Source organism: Apteryx mantelli, chromosome 4 (assembly GCF_036417845.1).
Source record: "Apteryx mantelli isolate bAptMan1 chromosome 4, bAptMan1.hap1, whole genome shotgun sequence".
Classification (NCBI taxonomy): domain Eukaryota; kingdom Metazoa; phylum Chordata; class Aves; order Apterygiformes; family Apterygidae; genus Apteryx; species Apteryx mantelli.
The window spans coordinates 81,880,874-81,903,920 of record NC_089981.1 but is presented as its reverse complement, the minus strand read 5'-3'; the positions used below and the strand labels follow the sequence as shown (position 1 = coordinate 81,903,920).

The following is a 23,047-nucleotide window of genomic DNA, read 5'->3' as shown; positions in this document are numbered from 1 at the left end:
ATCAAAGGCATAAAGTGAGGCAGTGAACCAGACAAACCTTTGTTCCTCCTCTCTGCCTGTGTGTAAGCTAGTGGTATCTGAGCCTCTTTACTCACTAGAATAGTTGAAGATAGTTGAATACAGATCAATATGAATGTTAGAGAACTGTTACACTCTGTCCTTTAAGAAAGAAATACACTTTTTTATTTGCCTATGTGTCAGCCCCATTTCCGGATCCCTCAATACAATTTAAGACTACTCTTCATGCTTTAGAAATCGCCCTTCATGTGAAAACATAATGTTTCCCTGCCATGAGCACTCATGCTCACTGTGCCCGAGTGAAGGACACCTTCCTGAGTGAAGGACACCATGTGTGCTGTCTCAAAATCAGATTTTCTTTCAAAAAATCCAAATTGCCAGGGAGTCCTGTGTGAAAATGTTCCTGCTTGAGATGTCAACGCGCCCTGCTTCAGATCCTAGGACAACCAGGAAAGCAGCCTCTCAGTATTCCTCTGAAAACACACGGGCTGCCTTCCTCATTCATCATGTAGGGTAAATATTCCATCATCCTGTGACTTGTAAAAATCATAGGAAAAACAGTCCACAAAGGGAAAAACTCTTTGTCCCCTTCACTGGATCCTTTCACAAAGCCCCAGGAATGCTACTGAATCCTCAAAGGACAAGGCCCCAAATTGGTTTCTGTGCCAGCAGCTCAGACTATACTGTCTTTGCAGTGATATGCCATGATGATTGGCATTAGTCTACATGCCCTGAGCCTTCCTGTGGCCTGGCCAAGCTTCAGTCACTGTCTCTTCCCTAGGGCTCCTGTGCAGAGTTTCTGAGCATGGGCTTGCAGTTAGCTCTGCACAGCAGTGGGGCTCCAAAGCAAAGCTATTGCATGTGCAACCATTGTAACTGTGCTGAGGCCCACAAGCTGGAGATGCCAAAACACTTAGCTTCGAAATGGTGACTGGAGGTGAGAGGGGGCCAGAAGGGCCCTTAATATGCTTTTTGCCAACTACAGCTGACACAGTCTCTTGGACGAAACATTAGTCTGCCCTGCTGGATTATTCAAAGCTAATGGAGATAGGAGCAAAGGACAGGCCATTTCATGGCAGAAACTTTCTATTCAGATCTCAAGATAGTTTATGAGTTAGAAAACACAGAGAGACCCTTACAGTAGTAGACACGAGCAACCCTTGCTGTTCTTTTGAGAAATGTTTCTCCCAGAGATGTGTAGGACAGATACAAGGGCTCTGTAGACTTATCAGATAAGTTACCAATATTCTTCTCTGACCCAGCTGATCATATGAGAAGGGATGCATTTCATAGCTCCAGGGCAAACATCAGCAATGTGTCTCCAAATCTGGTGTCTCTGCCAGGCTCTGCCTCATTTATAAACCAGGCAGTTCTTGTTTTAAAATACCAGACAAATCACACTGCTCTTAGGCAAAAGTAAAGGGCAAAAATGTGATCACTTGGACTGGAAGCTGACAAAGTTTTGGGATACAAGGGTTTGCAGTACAAGGCATGTGAGCTAGGAGATCTGCACACATATATAGACTTTTGTAAACTGTTCCAGAAAAGCGGTTTTCTTCTGTTCTTAATGCTGCAAATGAATGTGGAGCAAGCTATCTTATGTTGATACTGTTCAGAGTGAAAAAGAATGAGATACCTGAATTGTTTGTGCGCTCACCCCTTTTAAATTCCTTTCAAGGTCTGCTCACAAGAAGCTGAAACTCAGCTCCAAATACTGCAATTATGAGACCTTCAAGGAAAGGTAAATCTTTTTGTTTCATATGTGTATGTGCATGTGCTTATATATACAGCATCTCACAGAACGAAGGTGCAGTCCCTGGCTGGGCTGGTAGCGGATACTACAGTATAAATCATTAATAATTAATACGTTTATTACTACAGTATATTGAGTAACTGTTATTACCCCTATTTACTCTAACCAGGCAAGTCCCAGGAAGATGTTCACAAACCTACTTCCACTATGGCTAAATTAATGTTTTCAAATGAATGCAAAAAACATTCCAAAAGACTCTGTTTCTACACTGATGATCTGAATATGACTCTCTGGCACCCAGAGCCTTTTATTTTACAATGATCCAAGGACTTTCATGCCAATCCCTCTCCAGAGATATAACAGTGATCTGTTTTTCCAGAGCAGTCAAATTAGGCATCTTCCTTCTTCAAATTACTGTTCCTTTGTAATCACAAACAACAGTCACCAAACAAGGACAATGGAAAATAAATACGTATTTTTACTGCTAATGCTAAGAAATTGGAGTCTAGTTATGAAGAACCCCAGCAAGGAGATAATGAACAGCAGGATGAGGAAACATATCTGTATTTCAGAGACAGAAAAAAACACATGAACATCAAGTAGGGGAAAGAATCATTCACTACAGCATGCGTACGGTACCTTATCAATCCTGTTTCCACTGAATCTAACCAATAGACTCACATGGCCAAAAGGTGTCTATGCAAAAGGTGAAGTGCACAAAGTTTCTGTGGGTTAGAACAAAAATTCAGAGATTCTGTATATTACATATTATAATGATATGATTCATGTCTCTCCTAAACCTCTCAGAATAGCAGACATGGTGCAACCTATCCTGTTTGTCCCTAACTTCTCCCTATTTCTCCCTACTTCCTCTACCCCATCCATCTCAGAAATTCCCTCAGCTGTAAGTGATTGGAAACCAGCAATATCACATATGTTTGCCCCATTTTTACAGTCTTCCTTACGCATCTGCAGTTGATCACTCTCAGAACTATGATCCTGAGCTGGAAAAAACTTTTGTCTGATCTGGTATAGTCAGTGTTACGATCTAGAGGCAACTGTTTAGAAAAAAAGTGATGTTGTGGAATCAGGAATGCTTTAAGTAAAAGCATCTTATAGGTACAACTTCTTAACGCCTGCTGCATATTATGAACTCTGTGTGTACAACAGTATTAAACACTGCTCAGTGTTTCAAACTGGATAATGAGACATGCATAAATACTGCATCACCCAAGTCTGAAGTGGAAAACTCCATTTATCCGTATTTGCCTCTGAATGCTTCACTTGTGTAAATTATGGTCTGTGGGAAAGCTGGTTTCATGCCAGCCTTGGACTTCCCCTATCATAGGTTTCTCCCAATCTGTCCAGCCTTCTCCTTCTCCGCAGGACACTGCAACAAGAGGAATTGTTGGGATCAGAGAATACCCTGTTCTCATCTGGAATAGCTATTGCTCCCTTGTGGAAGAGGTTCTTGCAGAGGTGGCAAAGAGTGACACTACCTTGTTCTGCCAGGGATGTCCTCTCTTCAGCTCGGAGAATTATCTGGAAGTTTGCGTGCATTAAATTGTAACAGATAAATTATCTTCTGGACATCTTCCTCCTAGCTTCAGTCCTGAAACTCACTTTTCTCTCTCCCTATCCCTTGCATGTGTCAGTGTGGCAGCTACAACTCCTTACACAGACAGAAAAGTAGAATTGGTATAGCAGTTATTTCTACAGAAAAATAATATTGGGAATGCATTTTTCATAGTCTTCTTGTGAAATTCTGCTGTTGGAAAAAAGAAGGAAAAGTCCTATGTAGCCACAAGCCATTAACTAAAAGTTATTAGCCACAGAGAATAAGGTGGAGTTGGAAATGACAAGCCAGTTAATCTCAGCAACATCGCTTGCGTTTTTTATTTCGCTTTAGGCAATCACTTAATTCTTCCTTCTCAGTTACCTTATCTGGAAAATGTGGTAATATTTTACTCACAAGGGGGCTGGGATAGTGAATTAGGCTGTTTGTTTATTGCATGGAGTGCCAAAGCATGCTGTAGAAATATTAGGAATGGTTATTATGTGAAAGATAGGACTACTTAGAAAATGGTTTGTTTACTGTGAATAATCTCTTAACTTCAAAGAGTCAGGACAACCTAGGGCCCAAATTTATCAAGTGCTGTGACACTGTTCCCAATGGAATCAAGCGTGACATTCAAAGGATTCTTCAAAGGGTTAACAAGACATCTTTCTTCCGCAGGATTCCTGAGAGGTCAACGAGACGTGTTGGAAGATTTCTGTATGAAGGTAAGGTGATGTATCTAAGAGAGGTTAGCTAAAAGAGCAACCCCCCCCCCAAAAAAAAAAAGAAACCCACACAAAGCAATCAATGGAAAATACCTATCACTAGCATAGGCACTCCAGCAGATGTTTGGAGATCACCTGACCTAGTTCTGACATATGTTTTCAGAGTGCCAGACAAGCTATGGCCACACACAAAACCCCTGCATGGTTGGCAAGTGAGGGACAAGCTTAAGACTTTAAGAGCTTATGGGGTCATAAATTACAGCAGAGACCTATTTATTGTTGCCACTCTATTGCAGACAACCAGCTTTACATCCCTGCCAGAAAAATCTACAATGTAAGCACCCTTTGCCTGCTTTATAGCAAAGCAGTTCACTGTAGTTAAAACTGCTTTTGGAAGTGATTTGACTGATCTAGCTGCCTTTGCATTGAAGTTGATGAGAAGCACTCCAAGTCCCTGTGCTGCCAGTTCAGCACAGGACCAGGAACCCTGAGCAGAAGGCATCAGTAGGTAGCCAGAGAGCAAACAGCATCTTAACCTGGACAGCCATTTCTGCAGTGACTGTCCGGCAGTAGACTGCATCACCAACTTGCTACATTTTGTGATGTGTCCATCTAAGAACAAAGGGGAACATGAGATATCTCAACAGATCAGGGGATAATAATCCTTAGGAAACACTTCGTGATGGAGCAAATGTTAGTTCACATTGTCTAATATAAACACAGCTTAGCTATGAGGGCTATTTCAAAGTGTGTACATTGAGGTCAATCTCAAGCCTTATATCAAAGTTTTGTCATCTTCTGACCAAAGAGAGAGTTGACAAATAGCATGTTTTTAAATGTATCGCTGTTACCCCACTACTAAGCTCTGTTCAACATCACGGTAGGTAAGCTACGTTCTAACCTATTCTAACATTGAGTAACTTCATTCGTTTAACCAATCCCGCTTTGTTCAGCGGGACATGTCTGAGCTGGAAGGGTTCCCCAGAAGTGTTTGAAGAATCAAAGTCTAATACTGTTTTTCTGAAGCATGCTCTAGCAAACACACTTTCTCCAAATGTGTTTTCCTACCTAGGTTCATGAAGCTAATCTGTTTTTCTGTTCCTCCTCCTTTATTGGAAGTGATCCAGCTGATGATAGAAAGATGTCTCATCCTAACTGTTCTACTTAGTGGGTAAAGTAAACTCTTAACATTCTTCCTTAGTTTGCTGATAAAAGGTCAGTTCCTTGCAACAAATTGCACCTTCTGGGGCCCTGCGCAACCACAGGCTCAGCTGCTAGCTCACCAGTAACACTGAGAGTCTTTCTGGCATGGATTTTGCAGGCTTCACGGCTTTTTTAAAGAGCAACCTCCATGACTTTTGACATGTTAGGTAAGAGGGGGGTGGATGCAAAGGTAAACAATCAAACTGTGGGGGCTGCCAAATCAAACCCAAGGATGCCTGGCAGATGAGGGAAGCAGAACAACTGTTCTGGGGCAGCACTCAGAGCAGAGTCATCTCAGAAACCCTGAGGCTTCAGGCTCCTCTAAAGTGACTCTTTTTATCCTTCTTCATCCTAACAGCCTTTAGAGGATAAGTCTGCTCCGGTACAACATGGACCATGCTCCATTCTTATCATGGCAATAGTTTTTTTTCTCATATTTTTGCATTAACATGGTCAAAAGAAGTGTATTCAAAGCATAAAACAGTGATCATTGCTCTCAACTCTACATATTTTCACAACGTTTGTTTCCTCTGCCACTGTGCTTCCTTGAGATTTCCTTTACAAGATAGCAGCCCTAACTTTCCTACTGCATTTAGGAGCTGGATACAGCTTTGACATGAACTGAGCAGAGGGGTCTGTTCAGCCATTTCTCATCACCCAGTCCCTTTTCCATGGGGAGGGTCCTGTTCCATCCCATTCCTAGTATTTTGACTTCAGGATGACAATCAAGATGAAACGTTAAAGAAGGTGTACATAAAGGCATGACACCCACAACTTCCGAGTAGCAAGCTGAGCTTTAGTGCCCAACTACAACAAGAAAATTTAGGAATACAAAAGATATTTCTCCTACGATAAAAAGCAGGTTAGTTAGTCTGATTTTCTGGCACAAGCATTTAAAATGCATCCCAAAAAATGAGAGTCTGGCTTAAAAATCATGAAATAAGAAAAGGAAGTTGTTTGGGTTATTTTTACTTCCCTTCTCATTTTTTAGACTTTACAATACATGCAGGTCACTTACAAAATTTTATCTGCCATCATGAGAGCTAGAAAATTACCCTTTTATCTAAAATTTCTCCTGAACACATTTTTTCAGGAGCTGGAACACTAAGAAAACTAGCATATGACATAAGACACACACAAATCATGCAAGCTAGCAACTCTGGGTAGGAAACTACAGCTCCTGATGGCACCAGCTTCTGCTCACTCTGCAATCAGGTCATCTGAATGATTTGGATTTCTTCTTTTTCTTTTCCTGCCTGATATTTTTACACTATCATTCTGAGTGTCAAATCTTTGTTGGCAAAGGTTGTTTTTGTGAGCTTTTGCTGTCCTTAACTAAAGGAGTATGTCTTTTGAATTCTTTTAAAAACCCTGTATTTTTTTCCCCAAGAGTTCATTCAGGCCTCAGATAAAGGCAAGAGCAAAAACAAACAAGGCACAGAATTTTAAGCAGCCTAGAAAAAAATCCCTTCTCTTAGTTAATTGTATAATCTGTTTAAATTATATAATTCTACAACTGTTGGAGCATTCCAGGAAATACAGGGAATACATAATGAAAAAAGTTCTTTTGAGCTTTTTCTATTTAGCATATAAAAGCTCCAAAATGCAAAATTTTATCTCTTTTCCAAGTCACTTTTAAAGAGAAATTCCTGACCTCTAATCCTATAATTGCAACGTATTGTTAACTTAAGATGGTTTGACTTCGCAAGAGACAGTAAGTTCTCACCTCACTAAAATGAAAGCAGAGGTAAAAAATAAAATAAAATAAAAGGCAAAAAAGCCACAGTTATGGAAGGAAACCGAAGGAGAAAAGCCTTACCCTCAGACAAGTTTTGAGCTATGTATGGATTTTACTCCCCTCCTAGAATCCCAGAGAAGCAATCCTAAAGCTTCTGAAGCAGAAGGACCTGAACATCTCATAGCGTGCACATCTCATTTGTGCTCCCGAAGGAAGCTGAAGAGGCCTGTACTTCTCCCTTCTCAAAACCTGTCAGTTCCCAAACCCATTTGTGAAATGATTACCGTATGGCAGGATTGAATGCTCTCTTAGCAGACTTTTTGGAACAAGAACTTCTTTTTTTCAAACCCTATATAAAGCAAAAACCTAAGTTACTGGGGGCACTTTGCCGGTTCCCCATCCCTCACCCTGTTTAGCAGGGTTTCTTGCCTACTGACCTGTTCTCTGACCACGTGCTAGACCTTAGCAGTAAAAAACGACGGGTGTCTCAATGTCTCTGGGTCCTGACCTTACTTTGCCTGATCAAGTCTGCCTCATCTGTCGTATCCGACTGCTTTTCCCATCTCCAGCTCTGGCTTGACCATAATCACACATTTGCTGTGTGCTGGAGAAAACTACTGAAAGCTCACTCTCTCAGCAACGTCCTAAAACGTCTGCTCTAACCTGCAGAATAAGGAAAAGTAGCGGTTACAGAAATAACAGCAGGAACGGAGAGCTGCGTAGGTCCGAGCGGCCTGCTTGACAGGCAACTGCCGCCTCCTCCTCCTCCTCCTCCTCGGGCCCGAGGGGAGCGCTCGCTGCCAGCGCGTCCCTCGAAGGGGTCCCCGGGAGCCCGCGAAGACGCCTGTGAACCTTAGGCCAAAACCCCTCTCCTCGTTACCCTCTTTCTGTGCTGGTTAGAAGAGTCGGGTGACCTGACGCTGGACAAACGCGTTGAAACGCTGCCGGGGACGCAGAGGCAGCTATTTTTTCCGCGCTCCCCGCGCCTGCAGCCCCCGCGTCCCGCCCAGGCGCCTGCTCCTCAGAGAAGGGGCGCGCGGCGCCTCGCAGGCGCCTCGGCGGCCATTTCGCGGCGCCGCGCCGCAGAGCCCGCGCCCCTCGGCCGAGCGGCGGAACGCGGCCGGGCAGGCGCCTCATGGCGGGGGGAAGGGGAAGGGGCAAGGGCAGGGAAGGGGCAGGGAAGGGGCAGGGAAGGGGCACGGCCCCGCGGGCGGCGCTTGCGCGGCGGCGCCGAAAGTTTGGGGCCACGTGGGGCGCGGAGTAGGGCCGCGGCGGGGGCAGCGCTGCCCGCAGTCGCTCCGGGAGCCCCGCCGCGCTCGGCCGCCGCCTCCCCCCCGCCCTCACCATGGCCCCCGCCGAGGTCCTCAGCGGCAAGATAGTCTCCGCGTAGGTACCGCGGCGACGGGGCAGGCGGGCTGCGAGAGCCGCTGCCCCGCGGCACCCGCCCGGCCTCCCGCCGCCGCCGCCGCCGCGCCCCGAGCTCGGCGGGCTCGTTCCGCGGGCGGAGGCGGGCGGAGAGGCCGGGGCTGCCCGGCCCCAAGCGCGCGGGGCAGTTCTCCCCCTCGGGCTAGCGGTGCTCGCGGAGGAAACCTGCGTTTCAGGGGAAGCGAGCGGCCCGCAGGGCCCGCGGAGGCGGCGGCTGCCCCGGGGCGGAGCGGGGCGGGGGTGCCCGGGCGGCCCAGCCCTGCTCGCCGGGGCCGGGGCGGCCTCGGCGCGCTGTGAGCCCCGGGCTCGGGGGCTCGGGGTGCGCTGTCAGGCGTTGGCGTTGCGTTCACAGCACAGTCTCTGGGCTGGAAGCAGTGGAAGTTATTGAGCAGCCTAGGGAGAAATAATATGCTTAAGGGTCTGCAGAAGCATTTAAAATACTGTCACGCTGTCCCCGAAAAGCTCAGCCTATCCTGTCTGCTTTGTTCTCTGCGGCTCCCTCCGGACCAGCCCCGGGGAACGGCTTGGGGCTGCTCAGCATCCTTCACGGCGCGGAGAGGAGCGCCTGGGCAGGTGGCCTGTGGCGAGGTGAAATGGCTGGTTGACCTCTAGCCTTAGGTGTTTTGTGCTCTGCTTTTAGGATCCTTCACCGGCAGAAGTTGAGAACTTGTTTAGATAAGATCTTTTTTTTCATGTTATACAAGTGTTGGTCACACCTTTTTAAAGTTAATCCATATATTGGACAATGTTAAGATGGATCTCACCATGTGCCCTGCCAAAGATACTTGAAGGGTTTGCCTGATCCTAAAGGAAAAGGCTTCCCTCTGTTTCTCGGTTTCTATTCGGCTGGCAAGCCCTGAGTATAGGTCAGACGGTGCTGTATATTTTAGTTTGCTTATTTTTCCTACTGCTACTAAACACAGGCTTGCTTTTAGGTGTTGCTGAGTGCAACACATCTACCTCTGACTGGCAGCGGAGCATTTCTAAAAACTAGGCCTCAAATGTTTGGAAACTAGGCCTAAAATGATCTGAATATCCACGACAAAAGGCTGCTCACATATTTTTCACCCAGTAATTTTTGAGCCAGTTACTGGAATGATAATTTGGGTACTTCAGTCTCAGACTTGTGTGCGTCGTTAGACCATCGTGCTTCTGGCAAGTCTTGAAGCCAGCGAGTCCTGCGTGCCTTGTGTCTGGTACTGGTAGAGCTCAGTGATTTGCCTACTGCAGATTTCCCTTCTCTGGCATAGAAACTGCCCCTGAAGCGTAGTAGGCCCTTGCAAGCTACACGTTATTGCAATTTTAGACTGACAAGAAATCAGGAAAGGTAGTAATTTAGGTAGGACGAGTATGTTTTATAGATATCCCAACCATTCACCGTAAAACTTCTAGCTTCCTTGACAGTATGGTTCTTTTTTGTTTGTGTTTGTTTGTTTGTTTTACATTTGTAGATACAGTGGGGAGATATTTCATTTCTTCTGCTGCTTGTTTTCTGAATTACATTAGCAACTTCAGAGATTAGGATCTTTGTGATCGGCAAACACCTAGGAAGAGGCATATGGTTTTAATAGATGCATAGAGGAGAAAGGATTACGTTGTTTCCAGTGAAATTTTGAAGTGTTTGGCTGAAACATATCTCAGAGGCATCCAGTCTTGACCTGAAGACCATTCAAAATGGAAAAATAATTGCAATTGTACAATTGCCCTCCTTCAGTTTCTTTATTCCTGCTATGTTTATGTCCAGTATAGCAAAACCATAGTGTGCTCTACAAAACTGGGCCCTAGGTATTTCTCCTTTTTGCTAGTGGAGTACTTCAAGGAGGTATGAGGAAATGGACTATATACCCTGCAGGTATCTTTTTCTTCCAGGTCCTCTAGAGAAATAGCAATCCAGAGAATTCTTACTGTCTGGAATACACCCACAGGCCAAGAGTCTGTCAGTAGAAAAAACGATAGACATGTGGTATTTCTAGGAATTTTCAGCTGAATTGTCTGTTTTATAAAGTGGGTATTTCTGACCTCATAGTCAACTGCACAGTTTCTTCAGTGACTTATCTTGTAGAGGTTTTTTGTCTGTTACTTTATCCTTTAACCAATAAAAGGGGTTGTTTGCAAGTCAGTCAAATATTAACAGATGAGGTGAATCTATCAGTAGTGTTCCAGCTGCAAATTTCTAGGTTTCTGTGTGTGTTTTAAATGAAAACTTAAGTATTTTGAGCTTTCTTCTCCTGCCACCAAGCACCTTTTCTCCAGAGAGACGTGAAGGAAGTTCCTAATTCATTTGTGTCAGTTATTGGGGGAAAAAAATCAGGTAAATAGTGACATAATTATTTTTGTGAAACATATTTAAAGAGAGGGAAAAATTGTGTGTGTGTGTGTGTGAGTATGACACAGAGAGAGAGGAAAAAAAGAGAGAAGCACAGAGAGAGAGAGAGAGCGCTTCCTTGTTCCTATGTAGCAGACCCCTACAAAAATAAGCAAAACTTGCTGGGAAGATAAGGCTAGTTCGTACATAGAAAGTCTTGAAAGGCTCAGAAAAGGTACAAAAGAAAATAGTCATAGTCAGTAGTTTTTCTGAGTATTATCTGTGAGATTAGTGAAATGTAGTTTTATGCTGTGCATGCAACTACATGGGGAGGACAGCATACAGAACAGCAGGCACTGTTTTGTGTGTAGGATTTTGATGTTAAAGTTAATGCTGTTTTTGTTAAGGCTGTTTCTTTCAGTAGAAACAGATTCTAATACCTGAACAGTTGGTGAGAGATACTGAGAGCTGGCTAGTTAGCTCTGAGTAGCTTTTTGGTAATTCAGCCTTAGATTTTGCTGCAAGTACAATTTTCCTCATGGGCAAATGAGTTGCAAAAGATGAGTTATTGTGTAACAGTATGGTAAATAGTGGATTAATCCAAGTCAGAAGGACAGTGCTTTAAGTATACAGAACATGGAGAGTTAGAGGAAATCAACAAGCAGTATGCTCAACCTTTTATTTTTTAATTACTGCCTTACAATAAAACTTCTCTGTTTCTGTATCTGAAGTAGATGCTCAGAGCAAACCATTGGAGTAGCTTTTTCTTACAGCTTACCTCTGCTGCAGTAAGCAGTATGTTCAGTCATTTCCCCCAAAGTAGCCTAGGTTTAGAAAACGCCCCATCCACTCTGAAAGCCCTGAGCTTGGCTTAAATTGGTGAATAGCACCAGGAATGGAGCAGCAATCCTGGTCTGGATTAGTGGCTGATAAATTGTGATGGCAGGGAGAACTCTGAACACCCCGCCCAGCCCTTAGGGATAGGTGACCTAGTGCTTTGAGGTTAAAGTACTGGACACAGTGATGATCAGGCTAAACTTGTAATTGGAGGTAACAGTGCAGTAAAGACCACCCCGTAGCTTTTCCAGACCGGGACTCAACGATTTTATGGCACTGCTTTGGAAACTCAAGCTAAGCCTAGTGTGGACTGAAAAATCTTCATGTCTGTGAGATCTGGTTTACCAGATCCTACCTAGGAGGTTTCAGGCATGCACTGAAGATACCACACTAGATTTAATAAGCTAATGTGAATTGCATGGTCCAGTACAGTCCCATGCCATTGAGCAGCCCCAAATATGAGCAAGAACCCATTGTGTCAGATGCTGTACAAACACAAAATGAAAAAATAGACCCTGCTTCAAAGAGGTTACAAGCTAAAAAACAAACAACTCTACTGGGCAGCTGGGCCCCAGTGCTGTGCTCTCTGCACATCAGCACCAAGCTACATGGAAAGGGAGAGTCCTTGGGGAAAAAGCATGTGCAAGGGACTGCCTGTGGAAGGAAGAAAATCTTGCTAACAATCTTTGTCAACAAAGACCATTGTAGATAAGGCCTGAAATATTGTTTGCAGCCACACAAACATGGTTTGAGTCCTTATCTATTTCTGTTACCCTTGTCCCGTGATTAAATTGTTGGGTGCTGTATTTAGTAGCCTTTTTGGGATGCAGTCCTGGTTGGTGTGATTGGTGTTGCAGCATGGGTGTCCAACATCAGCTGATGGTCTCCTAACATGTTTGGGGCAAGTCCTTTTGGGTAAGTGTTAAAGACTCTGCTTTACAAGAATTTTAAAATTCCATTGTTCTTTTGGCAGCCAACCACATTTGAGAGGTTCCTTATATGCTGCCTGTCCCTACCCCTATGGCTTATTGTTTCCTCAGGTCAGCTGTTTTGTGGCCTTTCCTGGTCAAATGTTCTGAATGAGGTATAAAAACCTCTATTTAAAAAATAAAAGCATCTTCATATGTTTTTCTAGCCTGAGGAGTGGCTGTGTAAGTATTTGAGCTGATGCAACCAAAAGAATGGTTAAAACCCTTGGGAGTGAAGGAGTTGTAGAAAGAAGCAGATACTTCTGGGAGATGATGACAGTGTGCCAGGGTCGTGCAGTGGTGGTGGTACCTGAGACAAGAGATCAGGAGACTTGTCAGCTGATTCCAGCTCTGTCATCTGAACAGTGCCTTCCCTCAAATGGCTCTCTGTTGAATACCAGCAGCAACTGGGTAGACTTTCCCAAGGCATTTCCATTCCAGCGTCACTCTGTTGGGGGAGCCGACCTGTGAATCCCCCCAGAAGAGGCTCCTGTGAACTGGTCTTGAGGTACAGAGTGACTGTCTGTTGATCCAGATTCTTCTCTGTTCTTTGGGCTCCCAGCATGTTGTTTTATGGCACGCTGGCTTGGACCGTAGGAAGAGTAATAGTACTTATATAGGTTCTTTGCAGTATTTGAAGGTTAAGCAGTTCCCATGCTAGTTAGGACATGGTGCCATGGTTGTTTGGAGAAAGGGAAGCTTGTCTTTCCTGGGGGCAAAAAAGTGAGTGGGGGCAGTGCTGCAGGCTGTAAGGAGAAATGGCCACAGGAGCACAGGAGATACCTGCAACAGATGCCACTGAGCGTGTACTTTAGCAGGACATGGCCTGGAGCTCAATGAGGAACTCTCACTGTGCTCTCAAACTAACTGTTCAGTGCTCAGAAAGCTACAGACTGCAGAGACCTGGGTGAGGACATTAGTAAATCAAACTGCATACTTCATCTTCCCCTAACTGTGGCGCAAGTGGTGTCATTTCCCAAAGACAAGTCTGCCTGAGGGACAGCAGCCCTGGCCAAGGCAGTGGAGGACCTAGGGAGAACCCTCAGCCTCATACAGCCATTTCTGGAGGGCTGCAGCAGGACTGCTTCTGATGCGTGCGCTGCCATGTTCGGTGTTGTGTAGCGAACTGTCTGGGAGGTCAGCCTCTGCCACCTGAAAGGACAGAGGTGTCAAGTTTTAACCTGAAGTGCTCTGGTGGAGACTGTAATCTAGAGTTGATAAATGCATGGGTCGTAATAGTGAGATCTGTGTCTGAGAAGGGAAAGTGTGCCCTGTCAGGGTGGGAGGCTGCAAGAGAAACACCTGAACTACCTCTGAAACCTTTGTTGGAAGATTGTGATGCAGGAGAGGAGGCCAAACCCTCCTCTTCGGAGGCAGACGTCTTCTGAAGCGTCATCATCTCTAAAGGAAACATTTGCTCACTCATCTCTTTGACATTATTCACACAGACCCTGGACCTTATTTTCCATGGACGGGTCAGAAACACAGCCTGGTGTGGTCTTCATTTTGGGGTTGCGGATGCTCACACCCCAACCATCCACGCCATTGCATGTACCGAATCCCACGGGAATGGTGGTGGGGTCTGCCTGCAGAGGGATGGGAGCTGTGTTCCTCCCTCCGCTTGCAGCAGAGCTGGAGGAAGGTGATCTGCCCTGTGCGAGGAAATTCACTTGATAAAATGAAATTCAGCTCACTGCTGCAGTTTAGGGAGAAAAGGGCCAACAGATTCTTTAATTTTGGAGCTGGCTTTTTCCTTGTATGCTCAGAGTCGTGTGCTGTCCTTAACCTGGGTGGACCCTGGACCCTTGTTTGCAGTGTGAGCTTGTTTGTGCAACAGCTTACGCACACAGGAGGGGGCTTAGTGTCCCAGGGAAGGCTTTTGGAGGAACCACCATGTGCAATGAAGTGCAGATTTGTGTTTGAAAAGTGAAAGTGTTTTGTATTGATAATAAAAATGCCGTTAATAATTTGTCAATATGAATTCTTAATCTTTGTGAAGACTTATAAGGCACAATCTGATTTTGCAAACTATATCACTAAATAGCTGCTGGCTTGCAAAGATTATTTTGTAATATATTTATAACTCTGCAGAGTTAAAATAAGGATTTTTTTTTTTAACTGAATTTTCTTTCAAACCTCTGTGGCTTTTCTTGTATCTAGAGAGCAGTGGTAGTTAATTAACGCTAGGTGGCCATCTAACAAGTGATTTCTCTCTTCAAGGCTCTGAAACCAAATCAGTGCTGGCAGCACCACTTTTTCGTGTGTTTGTTACCTTTCTTCTGTAGCTGAAGGAGAAATGAGCTAGTGCCTAATTACAGAAGATGGCAGTAATATAATATGTGAGCAGTCATGGCTGCTGGGGGTAAAAGCATATCATAGCCCTGCTACACAGAGGAGAGAGGGGAAACTAGACCCCCAAGTTGGACTATTTCTCCTCCACAGAGGAGACCAGATTAAAAGTAAAACCCAGATCTGAGACCCTTTCCAGCTGACTGTCCCTTATGAGAGCTTTATCACATTGCAAATCATGATACATTTGATGTTTGTTTGCATTTCTTCTTGCTTGCAGGTCACAGTCCAGTGCTATTTACCTCGTTGCCTCCACTGCATGTAGTTACCAGTGGCTGTTCTCAGAAATAACTCCCTCAAAGATCTGGCCCACGGCACCGGCTTAGAGGCTGTGCACAGTGGGTTTCTGATGGTACTTGCAGTGGCTGTGTCATTATTATGGCCGTATCGTGTCAGCAGCTGTAGTGTTAGTGCCTTCCCCAGGGGCTTGCAGCTGAAGTGCAAGGAGAGGTAGTAGGGGTTTTTGCTACCCAGCAGATGAACTTTTGCCACTTCAGCATGAAGAACTGATAGGAGAAGGCTAGTGAGTTCAAAAAATGGTGTCATAGAAAGTCAGTCTTAGTGTCAAGTCTTACAGAGGTGATAGCTAAAGGAGGCCTAGGAATTATTTCTGAAGTAAGATGAAGAACAACCTCTTTTACCAAAACTTCTTGTTAAGAGAAGGGATTTGAACAGCTAGACCAGAAGCAGACACCTATAGGTACTCTGAACCAGCACCTCAGGTGCAGCTGGGCTCTGACCATGTGATTCGGGATGCAGCAGGAGAGATGTGTGATTTGGGGCACAGCATGGGCTGGCAGGCGGCCGGGTCATTCCCCTGAGAAGCGAGCGAGAACAGCCTCAGGACCGCTTCCGGCTGGGCCAGCTGCGACAATCCCCTGGGAACAGTGTGGCTGGGTTGCAACAGAGCAGAGCAGCCTGCTGTTCCCGGTTCCCTTTCGTCTTGCCTCTGGCATTTCTGATTTATATTTATATATAATATTATGTATTTATATTTTCTTATAGTTGCAGGATAGAGTTGGCTTGCTTGGCTACTTGTCCTCCTGGATTTCCCCTAAATGGCAGGAACTGCAGTCTCCCAGGTGGAATCAACTACTTCCTCTGTTTCAATGTCCTTGCTGCATTTTTAACCAACTGGCAGCAACAGCATCTTCTTCAGTCTGGGAAGTCTGGTTCTACTTGGGAAGTAGCAGACCTCATGGTTACTGTTTTGAGGGTAGATGAGCACAAGGAGACCATTAATTAATTGGTGAATCCTCTCGTGCTCCCATCTTGAAGCTGTATTTTGATAACTGTGTCTTTGCACATGTCTTCACTGAAGGGTTAACCTGAGCAGTGTACCAAGGTTTAGCTCACTTTGATCACTGCTTCACTTTTCTCTCCCATTCTCCTTGTGTTCACATGGAAAAATCTTGGCTGTGTTCGGAAGCGCTCGGATGGGGACATTGTCCTGCATGCATGCTGGCAAGTGCAGAAGCAGGCTGGAGGCAGGAGGGTGACTGTAGGACTGCAGCGCATCACAGCAAGGTTACACCAAGACATGAAATGGAAACAAATATTATTGGCCAAATGTAGCGATGATGTATCCTTGGGGACCTCTTGTTTAGCCATTTTCTAGAGTTTTGCCATTGTAGATTCATTGTCCTTTGCCAGGACAGCATGTACGGCAATGTTGTGACTGGTGCCTGTGGCAGATGGGTGTACAGAAAGGTGATTCACTTTTGAGTAGAGAGTTTCAAGTCCCAGGAATTTCTATGCTGTATTTTGTACCTTTTTCTCCTTGTGTCCTGCGTGACTGCTATGTGAGGAGAAGCACAAAGTGGACTTTAAAAAAAATAAAATAAAATAGTTTGGATGACACTTCCAAAGTGTCTTAGTCAGTTATGGACATTCATCTTATTTGGGGATCTCTGGGACTTGTGTACTCAAGGCATAAGCGTGCATTTGCCAGTCTGCCCATATGTAGATTTTTCAACTCCTGATTTACCATTGTATGAGAATTCAGACCCTTGGCTAACTTCTACCTTGTTGTGGTTTTTTTTTTTTTCCTCTCTCTCTGCTCTTCAGACAAGTGAGAGAGAGACTAAAGAAGCAAGTTGCTGAGATGAAGGAGAAATTCCCCGGCTTCAGACCAGGACTCGCAATTTTGCAGGTATTATTTTCTTTAATAACTACAGAATATCTGTGTCACTTCACAGTAGTAAGTGGGCAGCTGATCAGCTTCACCGAAACTGTTTTGCAAAATGGCAATGCTTTATAATGAACAAAAGTGCTGAGTTCCATGTGGGATGTTAACACAGCTCTGTGATGCATTTTGCCAGTTACTGGGGCCCAGAAACAATCTTTCTTTTTTTTTTCTTTTTTTTTTTCTCTCCCCTCTAACATTTGTCATTCTGTGTTTGGACTGCTATGTTTGTGAAATGATGAAAAATTTGCCTTTGAACAGGAAGCAGTGCTAGTAGAGTCTATTCCAAGTCTGCATTTGTGTAAGCCCCAAAGTTTGTCAGCTCTGAGACATGTTTGTACCAGAAATCTTAGAGCTGGGAGGTTTATTAAGGGATTTGATCTGCTGTTATGTGAGAACGTGGAGGGGGAAAAAAAAAAAAACTGGCCAAGAAGAGTTTCAATGCAGGGATGGAACAAAATCGCATTGCTGGATTTGATGTCTGTCATAAGTTTGATTAAATGCTAGCATCTATGCAGAAGTGTTTGCGGAGGGGGAAAAAAAACAGTCTTGTCAGTGCAGGCTTTGGGCCTGTGTGTTTCACAGAATTAAGTGGATTTTTTTCCTTGCAGCTGTGAAAAATGGAAGCTCTTTGGTCAGCTGTTTAGATCAGAAGGTGACTAGCAGTAGCAACTGTCATGTAGCAGGAAAGAACTATGTGGGCACAGAGAACTGATGGGTCAAAAGAGGCTGTTTGCAGAAGTGGCTTCTGTTCTTATTTACTATTTTGGACTCCTGAAAAGTTCTTGGTACCTGTCTCTGGATTCCAGTGCTCAGACCACTATAGTGTACAAACTAAACGCTCCCCTACAATGCCAGGAACAAATTTGGTTCTTTCCTTCTTGGTTTTGTTTTCCATTAGCTTCAAGGAGATTATCTCTGCAGACATCTTGTCTTCAGCCGGATAAAAGGAAGGGGGAAGTCTTTTATTTAAAGTGTAGTATGGGATGCTTTGGTGGAATTTGCTGAACTGCTGACCTTGGAAACTGTCTTCATAAATGCCTTTCTGCTAGTGTTACTGAAGTCTTTTCTTGATTGGCCTGGGTTCTCATCAGTCCTGGGCGTCTCGGAGTAATTAGTCTTTTGTGACCTGTTTGCTCTTTGGCTCTTCAAGCCAAAGCTCTTTCTCAAGCTAACAGTCTGTGGTTGGGGAAGCTTATCTCCTGATACTGATTCTCATCTGTCTATTTTTCAGCTGTCTACATCAGGAGAATTAGCTGTTTCTGATACATAGCACTGCACACACTTATGTTCCCCTTTCCTGGGATGTGGCTGATGTCCTCTGAGCTGAGAGAATAAGTCGACTAATCTTGGATTTTGTCCTGTAGTCAAGCATGTTCTCTTTTGCACACTATAAATGGTCTTTTTTTTGACATCTCCTGCTGCCATCTCTATTTGTCATCTTTTCCCTCTTGTATGAGGTATACCCTTTCCTAAACACAGCAGACTGTAAAGTGGAAACAGCCCCTTTGTGTAGGGAAGAAGAACCAGTGCAGTGATAAGGCAATGCAGTCACCCCTGCAGCTTGTATTTTGTGTGAGAACTAGGGATAGCTTCCAAGTATGAGCAAACTGGGTTTCAAGTGTATGCTTACCAGGTTTTTCCCATTTGTCCCTCATTTCCTTGTGGTTACAAGGAGTATTACCTTTAGCAAAATATACTGGATAATTCAAGCAGTCTTTTGAAATGTGGTATTGTAATCGCCCAGTAATGCCAGGCTTCAGTTCTACTTGCTGCTTTCTTTTGAAGCATTTTGTGCATCGCTTTGTTCTTGTTTTGTTTTTCTTAGGTATCTAATTTCTAAATTCCTAGGTATCAAAGAGGCCCAACTTTTCTGAAAACCTTAATCAGATAATTGGATATTATAAGCACCTGCTGATCATGTTAATTAACTGGACATTTAAACCTCTCAGAAGAGATGACAAGCAGGTGTTTTTCTGCTCTGGAGAGCTCTGTGTTTCTAAGGTTTTTGAACAGCTGTAAATGCTGTTTATTTAGGAGATCAGACAGCCTCTCTTTAGATACACTTTACTTGAAAGGACACTTCCCTGTTAGCCAGATTGTCTATAGCCTGTATCAGTGTGTTTTACAGTTATTCAAGAATACCTCTGTCTGCTTGGTGTAGCTCAGACAAAGGAAGCCAAGGGTTAAGCCCATCTCAGCCTGTGACTGTCTCTACTGTGTGGTGTGACCCAACTGTCTTTTTCAACCTTAGGTTGGAAATCGGGATGATTCAAACCTCTACATTAATATGAAGCTGAAAGCTGCTGCTGAGGTAATGCCCAAACTCTAGCCTTCCAATGGTTGGCCAAGTCTGAACATGGGAAAAAAGCCTGAGAGTCAAATAGCTTTGTTTAAGCTCTGCCTGTATCGAAGAAACCAGTGCTGGCCTGAATTCCTTGTTATAAGGAAAGAGTGTAGATGGGTAACCTGAGACTTAGCCATGTGTTCTGTTCCAGTAACGACAGTGTGGTTGGTGCAATGTTTGGTATAATCAACTCTTAAATTCCACATGCCTAAAGTACTGCTGTTTTGTCTGTCCTGACCCATGGCCATGCGCTCATCTTCCCTCTGTACCTTGTTGATGTACCTGCAGTTGCCTTGCATCAATCACTGAAGGGTACATTACATCCTACAGCACGACTGGAAACATAGATGAGTCCCTGTTTCCCTAGGGGATAGCTGGCATCTCCTCTGCTGACCTTGGAGAGCAGTATGCTGTCAAGCCAACAGGATGATGTTCATTCCAGAAGTTGAATGGGACAGTAGAGTTACAGACCAGTCTGTCTAGGCAAAGCACTAATCTTTCATTGATGGTATTTCCAAATAATACGACTATAGCCACAGGAAATGGAGATAGACCTGGGAAATATGAGAGAATCTACCTTAGGGTGGGCTGGAGTGACAGAATGTCGAGGTCAGTCTCTCATGTCAGTTCAGAAACCAGATGACTTGTGGGTATTCTCATTTGCAGATTGGGATCAGTGCCAATCACATAAAACTGCCAAACACAGCAACAGAAGCTGAGGTAAGTGACATAGTAATGAAGAATACTTAATTTTGGTTTTGAGCTAAAAAGATGAACTCTTAGCTTTGCCATCTGATTTTATAAAAAAGACTTCTTGTCCTAAAATACTAACTTACAACAAAAGAACTGAAACCAGTTGGTTTTTATTTTTTTTATTTTTTTAAGAGACTTTAACAGGTATACTTCTAAAAAGAAACAAATACAAGTGATTTATACTCTTGGGTGGAAGAACTAAATACACTGACTGTGTCTCTTAATTGAGAGGATTGTGGGGTTTTTTTCCCTTGCCTCGGTCTTGTTTTAGTTTATCATCCATCAGGTTTTTGGTCTCTCCTTGTTGTAGGTTCTCAAGTGCATTGCCTCTTTGAATGGAGACCCTGCTGTTCATGGCTTTATAGTGCAGCTGCCACTCGACTCTGATAAACCCATCAATACAGAGAAAATAACCAATGCTGTTGCACCTGAGAAGGATGTAGATGGGTAAGCTAACTTCACCACTGGAGAGCAGAGAGCATGACAGCTACTCTGGAATGAATTTTTTTTTTTTCTTTTGAATGACTTCTGAATTCTGAAGCAAATTAATTTTTTTTAAGTGGATTAGCATAAATATTGGTATTTTGGAAGCTGTGTGATCTTGAGGCTGGGAATCTTAATTGTCCTTTTTTCTTTCAAAATACAGCTTAAGTAGCATCAATGCTGGGAAACTCTCCAGAGGGGACCTTGGAGACTGCTTTATTCCCTGTACACCAAAAGGATGCATGGAACTTATCAGGCAGACAGGTAAGGATTCATTATTCATGAGTACGCTAGTCTTCAGTGAGAAGTTGTGCACATTGCAGGGTACATTGGTGCCTTTGTGTATTGCATGGCAGCTTTTGTTGAGATGCCCCATTTCACCTCTGTCATTCCAGATAGGAAAAGAGCTGGTTTTAAAGCTGTCCTTCCTCCCTTCCTTCCTCCCAACTCTCAAAGCCCCTATCACACACAGCCCAGGAGAAAAATAGTATCCTGAGGTAACAGCCAGATTTCAACTGACCAAAACCTTCAGACCTGTTTGAATTTGTTGGTACTGGGATGCACGCTGACCTATTTTTACTTTTATCATAACACTTGCTTTCTGTGCTACAGGCATCCAAGTTGCAGGAAAAAGAGCTGTAGTGGTTGGCCGCAGTAAGATTGTCGGTGCTCCCATGCATGACCTGCTGCTCTGGAATCACGCAACAGTAACCACTTGCCATTCAAAGACCTCGACGCTGGCTGAGGAGGTAAGGACAGCATGGATGTGTTAGGCTCCAGTTTTAGCTGCTGCAAGCCAGTGCAACCAACTGCTCATTACTACCCTGTGTGGTCTAAGTAGCTGGACCTGGGCTGTTTTCCATCTGAAACAGTTCCCCAGTCCTGTTCATTGCATGGTTGTATGATTATTTTTTTTAATTATTTTTTTTTGTACTGCAGTAGGGTTAATGCTGGGTTGAAGCGAGACTTGTGCTGTGTGCTGACTCAGACTTCCATTAGTTGAACACTGAAGGTGGGATGTGTGCATGCATCATTCTCACGCACAAGCACTCAAACCAGAAGTGGTCTGTACTATAGGAACTCCTACGTTCACGCAAGAGAAAAAGCTTACTTGGGAGCTGTATTTAAATTTTTACTTGCCCTTGATCTTTAAGGCTGTTTGGTTTAGGTGGCTGTGTCTTAGGGATTATTGGTAGCAAGGGTCCCGATTATTTTTGGTGCTTAATTGGAAGGTTGTAGTTGTAATAGTAAAATTACTTCTGCTTTCTGTGAGCAGGTGCTGAGTGTTTAATCATCCCTTCCTAATCTCCAGTAGCGGCTTGCAAAATATCATATGTGTTTCTCCTCCCCACCCCCCCAAAAAAAAAAAAAGAAAGAAAGAAAAAGAAAAGCCAGGTGGCCTTTTGCTTTAGTGGCTGAGAAATGCTGGACCAAATGATCTTCTCCAAATTTCCTTCAGGTCTATTTTCTATGACTGGGAGTTGGTACCATTTTCTTCTTTAGCAGTGGGAATGACAGAAATAGCATGTGTTGCTGTGCTGCCACCTACTTGGATTTTGTTGAGCAATCAAAACTGCCAGGCTCTGTAGGCAAGTGTTTAAAGCTGGAAAGGGGGTAGGTGTATTTGAATATAACTCACAAGGCAGCTCAGAAATGCCGCAAAGCTTCATGCGATAGAGTTGCTGTTCAGTCAGGCTGTCTTTAAGTTGATTAACAATTGAAGTGCTAATTCTTAACGAAATCTTAGAAGTAACATATCTCCCTTTACACAGATTAAAAGAAAAAAATCCATGGGGTAGCAGCTTCCTAAACATACATGAATGAAGCAGCACAAGAAGTGACAACGAGCTTTAGTCTGACTTTCTAATAGCAGCTTCATGGCCAGATCTGTCAAACTTACTGTCTAAACAAATATTGCTGCTGAATTACAGTTGGCATTCCCCGGAGTTGCATGTTTCACAGTCCTGGACATAAAAAACACACGACAGTGCTGCTACAAGTGAAGCACAGCTTAGAGTACTGTGCAGAGGTTGTTCTTGGCTGCTGCCTGGTGAGTGCTGGGTGTATTTTGGGTACTGAGAAGAGCGGCTCACCATGCAGGGAGGATGGAAGAGAGGAAGATTAGAATATGCAGAACGCTTTCATTTTTATCTAGAACTAGTGTGTATGATCCACTTAAGAATCATGGAAGAGTTCAGAGGAGGTTCTAAAGTGTTGACTAGCAACAGTTCGGGGTAGGAGTGTGAAAACAGGCTGTAATTTTTGGCTGTGGGAATTTGTCTTTGCCAAGGAACTGCTAGCTACTTTTAATTGCTGACAATGCCCCTCCATTTCTCCAATGGCAATTAGTGAGCCCACAGTTTCACTGCAATTTAAGCTGATCTGAGCTGCTGCTGCAGC

At 44.1% G+C, this 23,047-nt stretch overlaps 1 protein-coding gene across 2 annotated transcripts in view; it reads left to right on the top strand.

Annotated features, from left to right (window-relative positions):
* Positions 1–8,270: 8,270 nt before the first annotated feature.
* MTHFD1 (methylenetetrahydrofolate dehydrogenase, cyclohydrolase and formyltetrahydrofolate synthetase 1) overlaps positions 8,271–23,047 on the top strand; it is a 45,786-nt gene continuing 31,009 nt past the window's right edge. The window contains exons 1-7 of one of the 2 annotated variants that reach the window (XM_067295081.1): positions 8,271–8,381; positions 16,947–17,031; positions 19,319–19,378; positions 20,078–20,131; positions 20,475–20,611; positions 20,811–20,911; positions 21,260–21,396. In XM_067295081.1, the coding sequence (XP_067151182.1) occupies positions 8,341–8,381; positions 16,947–17,031; positions 19,319–19,378; positions 20,078–20,131; positions 20,475–20,611; positions 20,811–20,911; positions 21,260–21,396 (615 nt within the window). In that variant the 5' untranslated portion in view covers positions 8,271–8,340. Of the gene's footprint in view, positions 8,382–16,221; positions 16,407–16,946; positions 17,032–19,318; positions 19,379–20,077; positions 20,132–20,474; positions 20,612–20,810; positions 20,912–21,259; positions 21,397–23,047 lie in introns of those variants that run through there. The other variant, XM_013940842.2, reaches the window with a different exon arrangement.